This window comes from Mustelus asterias, chromosome 15 (genome assembly GCF_964213995.1).
Source record: "Mustelus asterias chromosome 15, sMusAst1.hap1.1, whole genome shotgun sequence".
In the NCBI taxonomy this organism is placed as follows: Eukaryota; Metazoa; Chordata; class Chondrichthyes; order Carcharhiniformes; family Triakidae; genus Mustelus; species Mustelus asterias.
In genome coordinates this window covers 51,051,433-51,067,418 of record NC_135815.1, presented here as the reverse complement: position 1 = coordinate 51,067,418, position 15,986 = coordinate 51,051,433, and the positions used below count along the sequence as shown (strand labels likewise).

The following is a 15,986-nucleotide window of genomic DNA, read 5'->3' as shown; positions in this document are numbered from 1 at the left end:
CGATCTTACTAGCCTCAGGAGGGCATGCCGGTAAAATTACAACCAGTGGATGTGTTAGCTATGGTTTTCCGAAATTCCTTTGTTTCATTAACAGTACCACAGAATTGGAAGTGTGCAAATGTAGCATCACTTTTCAAGAAATGAGGGAGAGAACAGGGAATTACTAACCTAACATCGCTTGTTGGAAAAATGCTGGAATCTATTATTAAGGAAAGCTTAACATTGCACTCAAAAAAGTATAGTATGATTATAACAAATCAACACGGTTTTATGAAAGGGAAATTCTGTTCGACAAATTTATTCAAGTTTTTTGAGGATGTAACTAGTAGGGTAAATAATGGGGAACTAGCAGATGTAGTATACCTGGATTTCTAAAAGGCTTTCAATACAGTGCCACACAAAAGGTTAATTGGCAAGATAGGGCCGAATGGAGTTGGGGTAATACATTATCATGGATAGAGGTTTGGTTGATGGACTGGAAGAAGAGAATGGGCATTTTCAAGTTCATGAGCTGTGACTCGTGGATTGCCACAAGGATCAATGCTGGGGCTCAGCTTTTTACAATCTAAATTAGTAACTTGAATAAAGAGACAGAGAGCAACATATTTAGGTTTCTAATGACACAAAGCTATGCGGAAATGTAAACTGTGGGGAGAACACAGAGAAGCTGACAGGAGAGAAAGGCCAGAATTTGACGGCCATTCACGCCAGTGGGATTTTCCCATCCCGCTGCAGTGAACAGAGATTTGGCTGGCCACCAAATTCTCTGACTTTGCTACAGCGGGAACGTGGCATGAATGGTAAGATCACGCTGATATAGACAAAGAAATATGGACAGAGAGTGGGCAACAAGATGGCAGATGGAGTATAACATGGGGAAATGATGTTATTCATTTTAGTCATGAGAATAGAAAAGCAGATTTTTTTAAAATGTGTGAAACTTGTAAATGTCAATGTTCAACGAATCTTAGGTGTGTTTATATAAGGATCACAGGAGGTTAGTACAATAAAAAATTAGAAAAGCAAATATAGAAATAAAGAAGTCTTGCTACAATTGCACAGCTAAGGCTTTCGTGAGACCACCTCTGGAATACTTTGTGTAGTTTTGGTCTCCATATTTGAAGAAAGATATACTTGAATTGGAGGTGGTACAGCGAAGGCTCACTAAATTGGTCCCTGGTATGCATGGACTTCCCGATAATGAAAGGCTGACTAAATTAGGGCTGATGCAGTTTAGAAAAATGGGAGGTGATTTCATTGAAACATATCAGATTCTGAAGAAGCTTGAACTGAGGGATTGTTGCTGCTGGTTGTGGAATCTAAAACGTGGACGCCCAGTCTCAGGGTGTAGGGCTGATCATTTAGGATTGAGATGAGGAGAAATTACTTCACTCAAAAGGCTGTGAATCTTTGAAATTCTCTGCCTCAGAGGGGTGTGGATGCTCCATCATTGAATATATTTCAGGCTGGGATAGACAAATTTTCAGTCTCTCAAGGACATCACATGGTCTGGAATGGGGGGGTGGGGGTGAGTTAATAGGTTGTGATGAACAAAGCATCGTAGCTGTGAGGGACAGCTCAGTGGATAGGATATTAGGATGTAGATAGGCTGAGAAATTGGGCGGGGATCCTGGATTCAGGATTCAATCCTGGACCGGGGAGCGGCGCGGGCTTGGAGGGCCGAAGGGCCTGTTCCTGTGCTGTATTGTTCTTTGTTCTTCTTTGTTCTTTGTTCTTTGACTGAAGGAATATGGGAAGGGGGTGAAAAATGGTGTTAATGCCCAAGATCAGCCACGATTATATTGAATAATGGATGAGCCACATGGTTTCTTCCTGTTCTTCCTGCTCCTATTTCTTGTGTTTTTATGTATTCACAGCTTTTTTTCCGTTTCTAGTTCAATACTGTAACTGATTATCAAGCAACGTTTAGCCTATTGGCAGTAAGTGTTCATTCCACTAGCAGACTGTTTATCTGACTAATACATTCACCCTTTTCATGTTTTTCTGCATCAAAAGAAAAATGGTTCCTATTTTATCGAGAGCAATTTCCACAGTTAATGCCACATTATTACATCTCCAAATCTGTCAGTGTTCCATGTTAATATATTACACCAGTGCTAAATGATAGCATTATGTATTATACTGCATATAATATACATTGCAGTGTTATGATTCAGTTCGCGACTGCTAGCATTTAAAAAGAAATCTGAATCCCATGTTTTACCCAATAGAACTACTCCACAAGATTTCACCTTTTGTTAACTTTATTGTACAACCAAAATGTGCACTATATCTGAACGATAAGGTTTATAACTATATCTGTTAGGCATTCAGGTTTACATCCTAGTTCCCCTAAGAATTCACTTATAAGACAAATTAATCTTAAAATTATTTACTTTTGTGGGGACTACACCTACATGTGTTACAGTTCTCAGTTCCAGCTATCCTCAGAGGTAAAACTTGCATTTAACTTCTTTTGATGTGGAGGTTCTGGTTATTTTTCCAGTACTTCTAAGTTAATTCAGCTGATTACTTTCTTTTGCAATAAGACACCGGAAACCCCGTTGTAGATCCTCCCACTGGCCTCAAACTAGGCAATCTTCCAGTTTATGTTCTTCACAAATTCCAAACTGAGAGTAAACCTCACTTGTCCCCACAAAATCAGTTTTGAAGTTAGGGTTTTATTGTACTTTCAGTGCAAGTCTACCTGTCCTATAGTTTGGCTGATTTATCTCAGTGAGCTGAAAACCACACAAGGTCAAAACTGCAACTAACCTCTTCCAGCAAACACCCATATAAATTGAAACCAGAGAATTTCCATAAACTCCATTTGTCTCCATAATGATGTAACCTGCCCTGGGCTGTCCTCAAACTAACCTGAAGATCAATTACCACTCATTTACAATTTTCTATTAGATCTGATAAGGTAAATGGATTTTTATAACCTTTCAGGGCTCACTGAATCCTTTTAAATTAATTTGCTCTAATTTGGAAAACAAAAACATCTCTCTGGACTGCACTCCTTTGCAAGCAGTGTAAACCTTATATCTCCAGTTCTCCAGTAAGTGCACCAGCTGTTTTATAGCTCTATCCTTTCTATTCTTTCTACCCTGACTCTATTAAACAAATTTGAGTAGTCTTTTGAACTGTGATTTCTTTAGGTGTTCTGGCAATCGCTAAAGCCCAGCACTTTAATTACTTCATCTTTGCAGTAATAACCTCCCCAGAACTAAAATGTCTTTAAAATGTCAACATGAACTATGAACTAGATATTCGCAACACTAGGGGCTGAAGTTGTTGAACTTGGTACAAGGAAAACATTATAAAAAATGTTCTGACAAAGGGTTGAAACATTAACTTTGTTTCTCTCTCCACAAATACTGCCATACCTGCTGAGTATTTTGTGTAATTTCGGTTTCTGTTTCAGATTTCCAGCATCTGCAGTATTTTGCTCTTATATAATTATAACAACCATTTGTACTTGTTTAGTGGAGTGAAACATCACCAAGGAGTGCTTCCCTCACCCTCAGCATCCCTACAGTGATCTGCCTCCATCCCTGTGATCAACCAGCCCATCCCCTGCAATTGAGTTCTCACCTATTGCAATCGCTTCACCTGCAGTCTCTCTCCAGTTCAAACCTTCATAGAGAATCATTGAATCCCTACAGTGCAGAAGGAAGCCATTCAGCCCATCGGGTCTGCACTGACTACAATCCCTCCCAGACCCTATTCCCGCAACCCCGCTTATTTACCCTGTTAATCCCTCTGACACTAGGGTCAACTTAGCATGGCCAATCCACCTAACCTTCACATCTTTGGACTCTGGGAGAAAACCGGAGCACCGCAGGAAACATACGCAGACACGGGGAAAACGTGCAAACTCCACACAGACAGTGATCTGAGGCTAGAATTGAACCCGGGTCCCTGGTGCTGTGTGGCAGCAGTGCTAAACACGGTGCCACTGTGCTGCCCCAGAGGCAGGCTTTCCCAATGCACTGCCAGTCAACCCCTCAAACTGGGCAGCAACAACAAAGAAAAAAATCTAATGTGATCATAGAATCCCTACAGAGCAGAAGGAGGCCATTTCATAGAAATCATAGAAACCCTACAGTGCAGAAGGAGGCCATTCGGCCCATCGAGTCTGCACCGACCACAATCCCACCCAGGCCCTACCCCCACATATTTACCCGCTAATCCCTCTCACTTACTCATTTTAGGACTCTAAGGGGCAATTTTTAACCTGGCCAATCAACCTAACCCGCACATCTTTGGACTGTGGGAGGAAACCGGAGCACCCGGAGGAAACCCATGCAGACACGAGGGGAATGTGCAAACTCCACACAGACAGTGACCCGAGCCGGGAATCGAACCCGGGACCCTGGAGCTGTGAAGCAGCAGTGCTAACCACTGTGCTACCGTGCCGCCCTTCGAGAGTCTGCACCCATCGAGTCTGCACCGACAACAATCCCACCTATGCCCTATTCCCGTAACCCCACACATATTTACCCTGCTAATCCCTTGACACCAGGGTCGATTTAACATGGCCAATCAATCTAACCCACACATTTTTGGACTGTGGGAGCAAACCCACGCAGACATGGGGAGAATGTGCAAACTCCACACAGACAGTGACCCAAGCCAGGAATCGAACCGGATCCCTGGCACTGTGAGGCAGTGCTAATCATTGTGTCCTGCCATTAAAATCAGCTGGTTCTCAGACTTTGTTGCAATTCCAAGAGCTAGTGCAGATTGGTGAGCGCATGGTGATGAAGGACTCAATATGGAGCATGATTTAAGAATCAGAACTTTAATCAAGTTGAATGTGAGGGTCTTTTTGATGGGTCTTTTTCCGGCTGGAGGTCTGTGACCAGTGGTGTTCCGCAGGGCTCTGTACTGGGACCTCTGCTATTTGTGATATATATAAATGATTTGGAAGAAGGTGTGACTGGTGTAATCAGCAAGTTTGCGGATGACACGAAGATGGCTGGACTTGCGGATAGCGAAGAGCATTGTCGGGCAATACAGCAGGATATAGATAGGCTGGAAAATTGGGCGGAGAGGTGGCAGATGGAGTTTAATCCGGATAAATGCGAAGTGATGCATTTTGGAAGAAATAATGTAGGGAGGAGTTATACAATAAATGGCAGAGTCATCAGGAGTATAGAAACACAGAGGGACCTAGGTGTGCAAGTCCACAAATCCTTGAAGGTGGCAACACAGGTGGAGAAGGTGGTGAAGAAGGCATATGGTATGCTTGCCTTTATAGGATGGGGTATAGAGTATAAAAGCTGGAGTCTGATGATGCAGCTGTATAGAACGCTGGTTAGGCCACATTTGGAGTACTGCGTCCAGTTCTGGTCGCCGCACTACCAGAAGGACGTGGAGGCGTTAGAGAGAGTGCAGAGAAGGTTTACCAGGATGTTGCCTGGTATGGAGGGTCTTAGCTATGAGGAGAGATTGGGTAAACTGGGGTTGTTCTCCCTGGAAAGATGGAGAATGAGGGGAGATCTAATAGAGGTGTACAAGATTATGAAGGAGATAGATAGGGTGAACGGTGGGAAGCTTTTTCCCAGATCAGAAGTGACGTTCACAAGGGGTCACGGGCTCAAGGTGAGAGGGGCGAAGTATAACTCAGATATCAGAGGGATGTTTTTTACACAGAGGGTGGTGGGGGCCTGGAATGCGCTGCCAAGTAGGGTGGTGGAGGCAGGCACGCTGACATCGTTTAAGACTTACCTGGATAGTCACATGAGCAGCCTGGGAATGGAGGGATACAAACGATTGGTCTAGTTGGACCAAGGAGCGGCACAGGCTTGGAGGGCCGAAGGGCCTGTTTCCTGTGCTGTACTGTTCTTTGTTCTTTGTTCTTTGAAGGAATGAAGGCTGGGAAGAATGCTGGAAAAGAATAGCCCAGCAAATGAGAGAACAACCGAAGGGAATATTATTTTCTATTGGCAACTATCAGCATTACCGGCTCCATCTTTCACAAAGTGTGTACAGATCTCAAACTGGTGCCATTATTATCTAATCAATCTCTATGGAATTGAAATGCCTTGGCTATTCCTGTCTTTGCAGCAGTTGCTAACTCACAAGTGACCCATGAACACTGCCGCAATAGCTCTTCAACAATTTATTGTAACTCAGGGATAATCATCCTGCCCTAACTTGATATTTTCCAACGTTCCATTTTTATTTCCCTAAAACAGATATAAATGAGTGTGAAACAGGAAGTGTTTGTGAGGAACAAGAGAAATGTTGGAACTATCATGGTGGATATAGATGTTATCCTCAAAATCCATGCCATGAGCCTTATACTCAGATGTCTGAAAAGTAAGTAATAACATTTTTCCAACAATCTTGATGCAAGATACAGGTGGAAAGCAAATGGAAATGAAAGCGGAATTTTCAACATTTGAAAATCAGCGGAGCTTTTGTTGTTCAGTCAAGAGATGTGGGCTTTGTTGGTTAGGCTCGCATTTACTTCCCATCACTAATTACCCTTGAGGGTGGTGATGAACTGCCTTCATGAACAGCTGCACATTCAGTCCATAGGTGCACCCACAGTGCTGTCAGGGAGGGAGTTCCAGGATTTTGACCCAGTGACAGTGAAGGAATGGAGATATATTTCCAAGTCAGGTTGGTGAGTGACTTGAAGGGAAACTGCCAGTTGGTGGTGTTCCCATGTGTCTGCTGCCCTTGTCCTTCTAGATGGTAGTGGAGTGGGTTTGGAAGATATTACCTAAGGAGCTTTGGTGAGTTCCAAGTCATAAACTATCAAATGAAATGCTGGAAATGTCACAAACAAGTATTCATTTCCTCTCTGAAATGTAACTTCAGGTCAGCATTTTATTAATGACTGTAATAGTTCATCTATACTCAAATAAAAATAGTTAGTCTTGACCAATTCTCAACTTCCCTAATGGTAAATAGCATTGTGTATCTGTGTTATAAAACATGTCATTTCTTTTCTGGAGAGTCTCGGGTAGGCTTCTCTAAACATCGTAAAATTTGACGTGATGATGAAAAGTTCTGGTTCATTTTAATCACTTTTTTTTACAATCCTCAAACCAACTGGAATAAATTGGCATGTAGATTTTTAAAAGATTAATTTCACTGGCTCCTCCTAACCCAGTTCACAGGGACACTATCCCTTCCAACTGCACAGCATTTGACAAAGGCCTTCTCTTCATCTCCTTCCCCTTGCATCAGTGAACTCCTCTCCCCTTCAACCAGTTCAAGCTGCTGTTCTTCCTTCACTCTCACTGTTCAAGCTGATACTCTTCCACTGCCCATTCCAAGCTAATGCTGACTCTCTCTCTCTCTCCCCACTTATTCTCAGGTAATACTGGCAACTTCTTCCCCATCCTCCCACCACACCACTCTCCAGTTTCTCCCCTCTTACCCTCACTAAGTTATCACTCCCAACTTCTCCCTCTCTTTTCCCTCCTGCCCTTTTCCTTTCACTTTTCCATCCTCACTCTTTCCCACCATCCATTTTCCCTCTTCACTGTCACCCACTTGCCCTCCTACTCATGCCACTTGCCCCACTTGCCCTCTTACTTCCATATCATCCATTTCACCCCTTTCACTACCTTTCATTTCCTCTTCTCTGCTTCCAGAATTCCAATTTAATGTTTCAATAATGGATCAGAATGACTGTGACCAATTGATAGAAAGGTTTCTAACTACTTCACACTGTAGGTAAAAATGATTGTTCTTGCAAGAATTCCCAGCCACAGTACGCAGTGTACAGAATCACTGTCATTAGCAGTAGAGGCACCACCCAAGGGATTGGTCCTGGTCTGGTCCAGCATTGGTGGGCCTTGAGCAGAGGCAGAGCTGAGAGAGGGCTGATTCTTACTGATTTTAGTTGCCATGCAGTCTATTGGTGAGTTCATTCCCTGGTGATATGGCAGGATTTTCCAGCCCCAAGATGGTGGGGCCTGATGCAGGAGATTGACTTTCAGTGGAACCGGACAATCCCAGCAGCAAGTGGGGTCAGAAAATTCCACCCACAAGGTGAGGCATCTGTCTCTGTTTCCTGGTGTTTAGGAAGAACCATGGGGGCGATTCTCCCAGCCCGCTGCACTGCTTTAGCAACACAGCGAGCCGGGAAACATCAACAGAGGCCGTTTAGCGAGCTTCCCACTGCAGCCTCCGCGCGTCTCCGGCCTCCTGATTTCCGGCATCATCAGCTCCACACCGGAAATTGGCGCAGAGCTGATCTCCATATTGAAATCAAAATGTTAGTATCATTAACAGGCCTGGGACTGAAGTCTCCAGACTCGCTAGCCTATCCCCTCACCCCACCAGGAGTGCTTCACTCCAGCAGGGTTTACAACAGTTCCCCACTAACAGGGAGCATATGGCCCAACCCCACTGGAGTGAGGGGAGGTCATGAAGAGGTCAGGGGTAAGAGGGGGAGTGCCCCCAAGGCACTGCCCAAGGGGCAAAGTGGCAAAGTCCGGGGACATCTTGGCACTGCCCACTGGACATAGGGCAGTGCCAATGGGGGGAGCCTATTGGGGGTGGGGCCTATGGGGGGTTTTTGCATTCGTAATAATGCAGGTCTTGCTTTGTTTTGTTTTTCCATTCAGTCGCTGTGTCTGTCCAGCAGCAAATGCAGCCTGTCACGATCAGCCTTATTCCTATGTGTACAAATACATGAATGTTCGATCAGATAGATCTGTGCCCTCTGATATCTTCCAAATTCAAGCAACAAGTGTTTACCCCAACACCTTCAACACCTTCCAGATCATCTCTGGGAACGAAGGCGAGTTCTATCTGAGGGTGAGTCATTCTTTTATTTCTCTATCAACCACTTTATTGATTTTGTTAAAGAGGTGGGCTCCAAAAATCTGCATAATGGCTGAGTAACTCCCAGTGGATCTTTTTATTTTATCTTTTAAGAACCATTTGGTTCTTAATGGATGGCATCCCACCATTGGTGTGTCTACCTGCTGAAGAGGCCAGAAGGTAACACTAATCTCTGCCTGGTCCCTGGCTCGAGAATGATGAAGGTTCCCGGAATCCGTCTCCCAAGAAAATATTATTTGGTGCCCCCTCGCTCCTCTTTCTGGAGGGAGGAGTTTTAAAATGTATTTAAAATTCCGCCGCTTCTTCTTTGGGCTTCCAGGCCACAGTCCTATTGTGACTCACTGACATGGAGGTATTCCTGATCAGACCAGCTGTATTTCTAGCGGTGCTGTTCTGAGTCCCAGTCACAGGAAGTTGCGGCCCCAAGCTCTCTTGTACCAACTGCCACGTTTGGTATTGGTGGAGGCCTCATCCAATAAAATAGCACCCTGGAAAACTATGCCAAAAGAGCTATGGATTTTCAGGGCTGTGATCATTATAGTCTTTAAACTAAATTGTTGTTGAACACAAGTTTTTTAAAAAATCAATTTACCCTCAAAAGCAAGTGTTACTTGTATTTGCAATCAGAAAGCTCAAGAAATATTGCAATGTCCACTGGCCCCCAGAATGATGTCAGCACTGTAGCTTTCCACACTGAGCTTTCCACGATACAACTGTCTAGCTCTAGACCCTATGTAATTATCCATAACAATAGCCTTGTCTATCTAACAGCACTGTGTGCCTGGGTGCAGCCCCAAAATCCCAACAAGTGCATCCCCAGTGATTACTCCTGGATGACGTCCACCAGTGGCGTCCAGTACTGATACCTGCCTTTCTGCTGAGGGCCCATACCTTAAGGGTGCAGCTCTTTGCCCACTTACCCCATTTAGATGGAAATTCTGACACCTCCCTGCCAATGGAAGCAGGGACCAATCCTTATCTCAACCCGGCTCTCATGCTCCTCTGTGCAAGAATGCCGATCCAAATATTTCTTTAAAAATAAGGCCACAACATTCCTTTGGGTTGTATGACACTTGCTTCAACTGAACCCTCTGGCTGATCACACCTGCTAAGATCTGGAGGTGAACGTGTGCCTTCTGGGCCAGGGAAGCACGAGCTCCCAGCAAAGCAAATGCCTGTCCCTCGCTCCTCTCACCATTGCTGGCCTTGCAGCAGATGGACAGAGTTTCTACACCTTACATGGCATCAATTGCTCTTTACAATTGGTCACTGCCATAGAAACATAGAAACCCTACAGTGCAGAAACAGGCCATTCGGCCCATCGAGTCTGCACCGACTACAATCCCACCCAGGCCCTACCCCCATATCCCTACACATTTACTCGCTAATCCCTCTAACCTACACATCTCAGGACACTAAGGGGCAATTTTAGCATGGCCAATCAACCTAACCCGCACATCTTTGGCCATGTTCCTACTTCACAGTCTATGAGTCCATGTGGAGATCACGGCCTCCCTCGCCACCCTCACATGCCTGACCGTTGCTGCCGCCAGCCCTCCAGAGCCTGGGTGATGTTTCTCCTCCTCCGCCTCCTCCTCTGCCTCCTCCTCTGCCTCTTCCTCCGCCTCTTCCTCCGCCTCTTCCTCCGCCTCTTCCTCCTCCTGCTGGGTGGCCTCCTCCCAAGCAACTCCTGGCTACTTGGCTTCCAAGTCCTCCTCCTCCAAAAGATCTCCTTGCTGCTGCGCCAGGTTGTGAAGGGCACAGCACACGGCCACAATGCGGGACGATATCAGGGAGCTGTATTGTAGGGTCCAGGCACCTGAACCGCATTTGAAGGAGCCCTATGTACCACTCCACTAATGAACAGATGGCAACTTGGGCCTCATTATACCCAATCTCTGCATCAGTCTCAGGCCCCCGCACAGGTGTCAGCAGCCAAGTCCGAAGACAGTATCCCCATGTTCCCCACGAGCCATCCCTGAACACTGGGCTCCTCCTCAAAGACCTCTGGCACATCAGAATTCCTCAACATAAAACTGTCATACATGTTGCCACGGTGTCTGGTGCAGACGTGCATGATATTCAGCTGGTGGTCACACACCAATTGCACATTTATTGAATGGAAGCCTTTTCTGTTCATGAATCTTCCTGGATTCTTCACCAGGCCCTTGAGTGCAATATGGATACAATGTATTAGCCGCTGTACATTTGGCATCCCCACGATGGCCGTGAATCCTGTCGCCCAGGCTTCCTGCTGGGCCTGGTTCAGGTCAAATTTAATAAACTGGCCAGCCCGGGCATCCAGGGCATCCATGACCTCCTTCACACACTTGTAGACGGATGGTTGGGAAATGCTTCAAAAAGTCTCCACTAGGGGTCTGGAAGGACCCAGTGGCGTAAAAGTTTAAGGCAGCCATCACTTTCACAGCCACTGGGAGTGGGTGCCCCCGCCATGCCCCAAGGTGTCAGGTCCTGCAGAACAGGTGTCGCACTGTCTCCTTTCGGAGTCAGAGCCATCGGCGACACACGATGTCCGACAGTTACTCAAAGGACACTCGCGTGCAGAACTGCCGGGGTCTCCGCTCCCTCCTTCTTCTGCATTCCACCTACCCCCCTCCGTGTCCCCCCCCAACCCCCCCGCGGCGAATGGTGGCGACGTCCTGCCTCTGGTGGCAGTCTCCCTCTACTCCTGCGAGTGGTATGGCCTAGGCTTCCTCTGTCCGCAATTCATCCCCCTGCTCCTGCTCCTGCTCCTCAGCTCCAGCAGCAACCAAAAGAACAGCTAGATCAATGGGTTGCATTACAACAGCCATCTCATCAACCTGAAGGGGGAGGGTAGGTTGGAATTTGGGGAAGGGGAGAAACATTGGAGAAGTTAAAAAACTCTGCTTATCCCACACCCAGCAATACACACTCCCCATAGCCTCCCACAGACCCCCAGCAACATACACTCCCCATACCTCCACCCACAGACCCCCAGCAACACACACTCCCCATACCTCCACCCACAGACCCCCAACAACACACACTCCCCATACCTCCACCCACAGACCCCCAGCAACACACACTCCCCATATTCCGTGCCCCCCCCCCACAGATTCCAGAATGGCACACAACTCCCCCACTCACAAACGCACACCCCGAACCCATGCAGTAGTGGCCCCAGACAGTGCTGCTTGACAACTCCTGAGGCTGCAGCACTGCCACTTCAGAGAGTTTCCAGCCCATCCCCCACCTGCAACAGTGCTTGTTGCTGCTAGCACTAGGACCCAGAGTCAGTCCTAAGACCCAAGGTCAGCGCTCAGACTTGGTCCGTGCTGAGAGTCCAAGGTTAGATCCCATGAACAACAATAGTCCCCCCACCCCCCGCACACTCGCAGGCCCACCCCCAACACAAAATGCAACATGGCTTCCACGAAACAACCCCCTCTGAGCAGCACAGAGCAGTTTGAAAGCAGAGACTTACCTCCTCGCTCACCCTCACTGATCAAGCGCCTGAATCCGACTTTTATACATGAGATATTTCCCTGACTGATCCGGCTGCAGTGAACAAGGTGGTTAAGGCAGCTGAGCTGGGACAATTGGGAGTGAAGTTCACTAATTACATTGTGATGAATGCAAAAAAAATACATTTGACGTTTTGCCCATTTTGGGTGGGGTCCTGATCGCATTGATTTTTTTCTCGGTAAAATAGGAATGGGCCAAAAACAGTCACCGTTCCCGCCAGTCACGTCATGCCCTATTTTATGGTTTTTTTCCCGCTGCAAAACAGGTGCGATGAGGTTGTAAAATTCCACCCCATATGTTAATTTAACTTAACAGCCAATCTACCCTCACTGTTATCCCTCACTTCTCATAGGGATTGTGCCAATCTTCCACCATGACTTTGCTTGGGGATCAATAGAACCTAAAGGAACTGCATAAACAATTGTTTTCAGTTGCGTTCTTTTATTGGTTCATGGGATTTGGGGTTTGCTGGCAAGGCCAACAATCAAAGTTTATCCTTAATTGTCCGGAGAAGGTGGTGGTGAGCTGCCTTCTTCAATTGCTCAGTGCCTGTGCTGTAGGTGTAGCCATCGATCTGTTAGGGAGGGAGTTCTATGATTTTAACTTAACGACAGTGAAGGAACGATATAGTTCCTTGTCAGGTTAGTGTGTGACTGGTAGTGTTCCAATTCAAATCGGAATCAGTCTACCTTGAATCGAGTTCTGAACTCTGCTTTGTGGCGTCCACATACATTATGACACATGTACCGACAACCATAGGTGTACGTACCATTAATCATTATAGAGACATGTCTCAGAAAGCCTGGAAACTCCTCCTTCCACTCACCATCCCCATTCTCCCAGGCTTTCACCTAGAATGGGAGTAGCAGACAGAAATACCGCCTCTTACCTTCAGAAGTGTGCAAGGTAATCTGATGGAGAGATGTTCTGTGTCATCCAACCCTCCCATTTCAGGGACTGTTGCCTCAAATAGAGTGACTTAAACCGTCTGTCTTTTTTTTAATGTCTGTATTATATTCTTATTTCACTCTTTTGTATTCATGCAGCAAACAAGCAATGTGAGTGCAATGCTTGTCTTAGTGAAGCCTTTAACAGGACCAAAGGAGTACATTGTGGATCTGGAGATGTCAACAGTCAATGCTGTAATGAACTACCGGACTGTGTCTGTGTTGCGGTTGACAATAGTAGTGGGACCTTATTCGTTTTAGTTTAGGTGGCACTGATAAGAATAGCCAGAGTAAAGCATCGATTACCACAGCATTTAACATTCTGGTGTGTTTATGTAATTTGCTTTATGATTCAATTTAACTTTCCCTTTTGTATTTTTGGGTCTTTTTGTACAAAGTGCCTTCAATAATGTGTAGAGATAAACTTACTGAAATAAATATACATTACAAATTAATATTTAAAGCTACATAAAGTTCTATTATGTTCGCTATCCAGCCCAAAATTAAATACTTAATATCATGATGTACAAAGTTGTTTTCTAATCAAATAAAATGTACTTCATATATTAAATTGTCGTCTTTGGAATATGTTTGCTGCTGTGAATTCACGTCACAATATTACGAATATCAATCACCTCTCATAAAGAGGACTTTTGTGGTAAAGTAAAGCACAAACGTTCACTTATGTAAGCATCAGTGTATTGATAGCTTGTCTTCAGTGAATCTCAGGTAGAAGTTTCAAATATTTTATTAATGATAATAGAATTCCTGTTAACAAGTTCATGTTGACAATCTACTGGGCCCAGTAGAGTATCTGAATGGGTAAGCGATGGCCTAATGGCATTATTGTTGCACTATTAATTCATAAACCCAGCTAATGTTCTGGGGACTCGGGTTCAAATCCCGGCAGATGGTGGCATTTGAATTCATTAAAAAGTATCTGGAATTAAGAATCTACTGATGACCATAAAATCATTGTTGATTGTTGGACAAACCCATCTGGTTCACTAATGTTCTTTAGGAAAGGAAATCTGCTGTCCTTACCCCGGCCTGGCCTAGATGTGACTCCAGAACCACAGCAATGTGGTTGACTCTCAAATGCCCTTGGGCAACCAGGCATGGGCAATAAATGCTGGCCAGCCAGCGACGCCCATTTATAGGAGATTCTGTGGGAGCGAGAGAGACTTGTGGTTGGTGAGTTGCCTCCCAGGTGCCAGAGTCCGTGATGTCTCGGATCGTGTTTTCGAGATCCTTAAGGGGGAAGGGGACCAGCCCCAAGTTGTGCTCCACAGAGGCACCAATGAGATAGGTAGGAAAAGAGATGGGGATGTAAGGCAGAAATTCAGGGAGTTAGGGTGGAAGCTTAGAGCTAGAACACATAGAGTTGTTATCTCTGGTTTGTTACCTGTGCCATGTGCTAGCGAGGAGAGGAATAGGGAGAGAGAGCAATTGAACACGTGGCTACAGGAATGGTGCAGGAGGGAAGGATTCAGATACCTGGATAATTGGAACTTATTCTGGGGTAGGTGGGACCTCTACAAACGGGATGGTCTTCACCTGGACCAGAGGGGTACCAATATTCTGGGGGGGAAATTTGCTAATGCTGTTCAGGAGGGTTTAAACTAATTCGGCAGGGGGATGGGAACCTGGATTGTTGCTCCAGTGTACAGGAGGATGTGAGTGGTGAGGTCATGAATAAGGTTTCAAGGTCGCAGGAGTGTACTGGCAGGCAGGAAGGTGTTTTGAAATGTGCCTACTTCAACGCCAGGAGCATCCGGAATAAGGTGGGTGAACTTGCAGCATGGGTTGGTACCTGGGACTTCGATGTTGTGGCCATTTCGAAGACATGGATAGAGCAGGGACAGGAATGGTTGTTGCAGGTTCCGGGGTTTAGATGTTTCAGTAAGATCAGGTAAGGTGGTAAAAGAGGGGGAGGTGTGGCATTGTTAGTCAAGGACAGTATTACGGTGGCAGAAAGGACGTTTGATGAGGACTCGTCTACTGAGGTAGTTTGGGCTGAGGTTAGAAACAGAAAAGGAGAGGTCACCCTGTTGGGAGTTTTCTATAAGTCTCCAAAAAGTTCCAGAGATGTAGAGGAAAGGATTGCAAAGATGATTCTGGATAGGAGCGAAAGTAACAGGGTAGTTGTTATGGGAGACTTTAACTTTACAAATATTGACTGGAAACGCTATAGTTCGAGTACTTTAGATGGGTCAGTTTTTGTCCAATGTGTGCAGGAGGGTTTCCTGACACAGTATGTAGATAGGCCAACAAGAGGCGAGGCCACATTGGATTTGGTACTGGGTAATGAACCAGGCCAGGTGTTAGATTTGGAGGTAGGGGAGCACTTTGGTGATAGTGACCACAATTCGATTACGTTTACTTTAGCGATGGAAAGGGATAGGTATATACCGCAGGGCAAGTGTTATAACTGGGGGAAAGGAAATTATGATGCGATTAGGCGAGATTTAGGATGCATAGGATGGGGAAGAAATCTGCAGGGGATGGACACAATTGAAATGTGGAGCTTATTCAAGGAACAGCTACTGCGTGTCCTTGATAAGTATGTACCTGTTAGGCAGGGAAGAAATGGTCGAGCGAGGGAACTGTGGTTTACTAAAGAAGTTGAATCTCTTGTGAAGAGGAAGAAGGAGACTTATGTAAAGATGAGACGTGAAGGCTGAGTTCGGGCACTTGAGAGTTACAAGTTAGCTA

The 15,986-nt window shown here is 45.6% G+C and overlaps 1 protein-coding gene across 1 annotated transcript in view; it reads left to right on the top strand.

Moving 5' to 3' along the window:
* The window catches only part of LOC144504820 (EGF-containing fibulin-like extracellular matrix protein 1), a 109,556-nt gene extending 95,717 nt beyond the window's left edge, over positions 1 to 13,839 (top strand). Inside the window, exons 9-11 of the mRNA XM_078230569.1 lie at positions 6,207 to 6,330; positions 8,598 to 8,790; positions 13,371 to 13,839. Of these exons, the coding sequence (XP_078086695.1) occupies positions 6,207 to 6,330; positions 8,598 to 8,790; positions 13,371 to 13,532 (479 nt within the window). The 3' untranslated portion in view covers positions 13,533 to 13,839. The remainder of the gene's footprint in view (positions 1 to 6,206; positions 6,331 to 8,597; positions 8,791 to 13,370) is intronic.
* Positions 13,840 to 15,986: the final 2,147 nt, after the last annotated feature.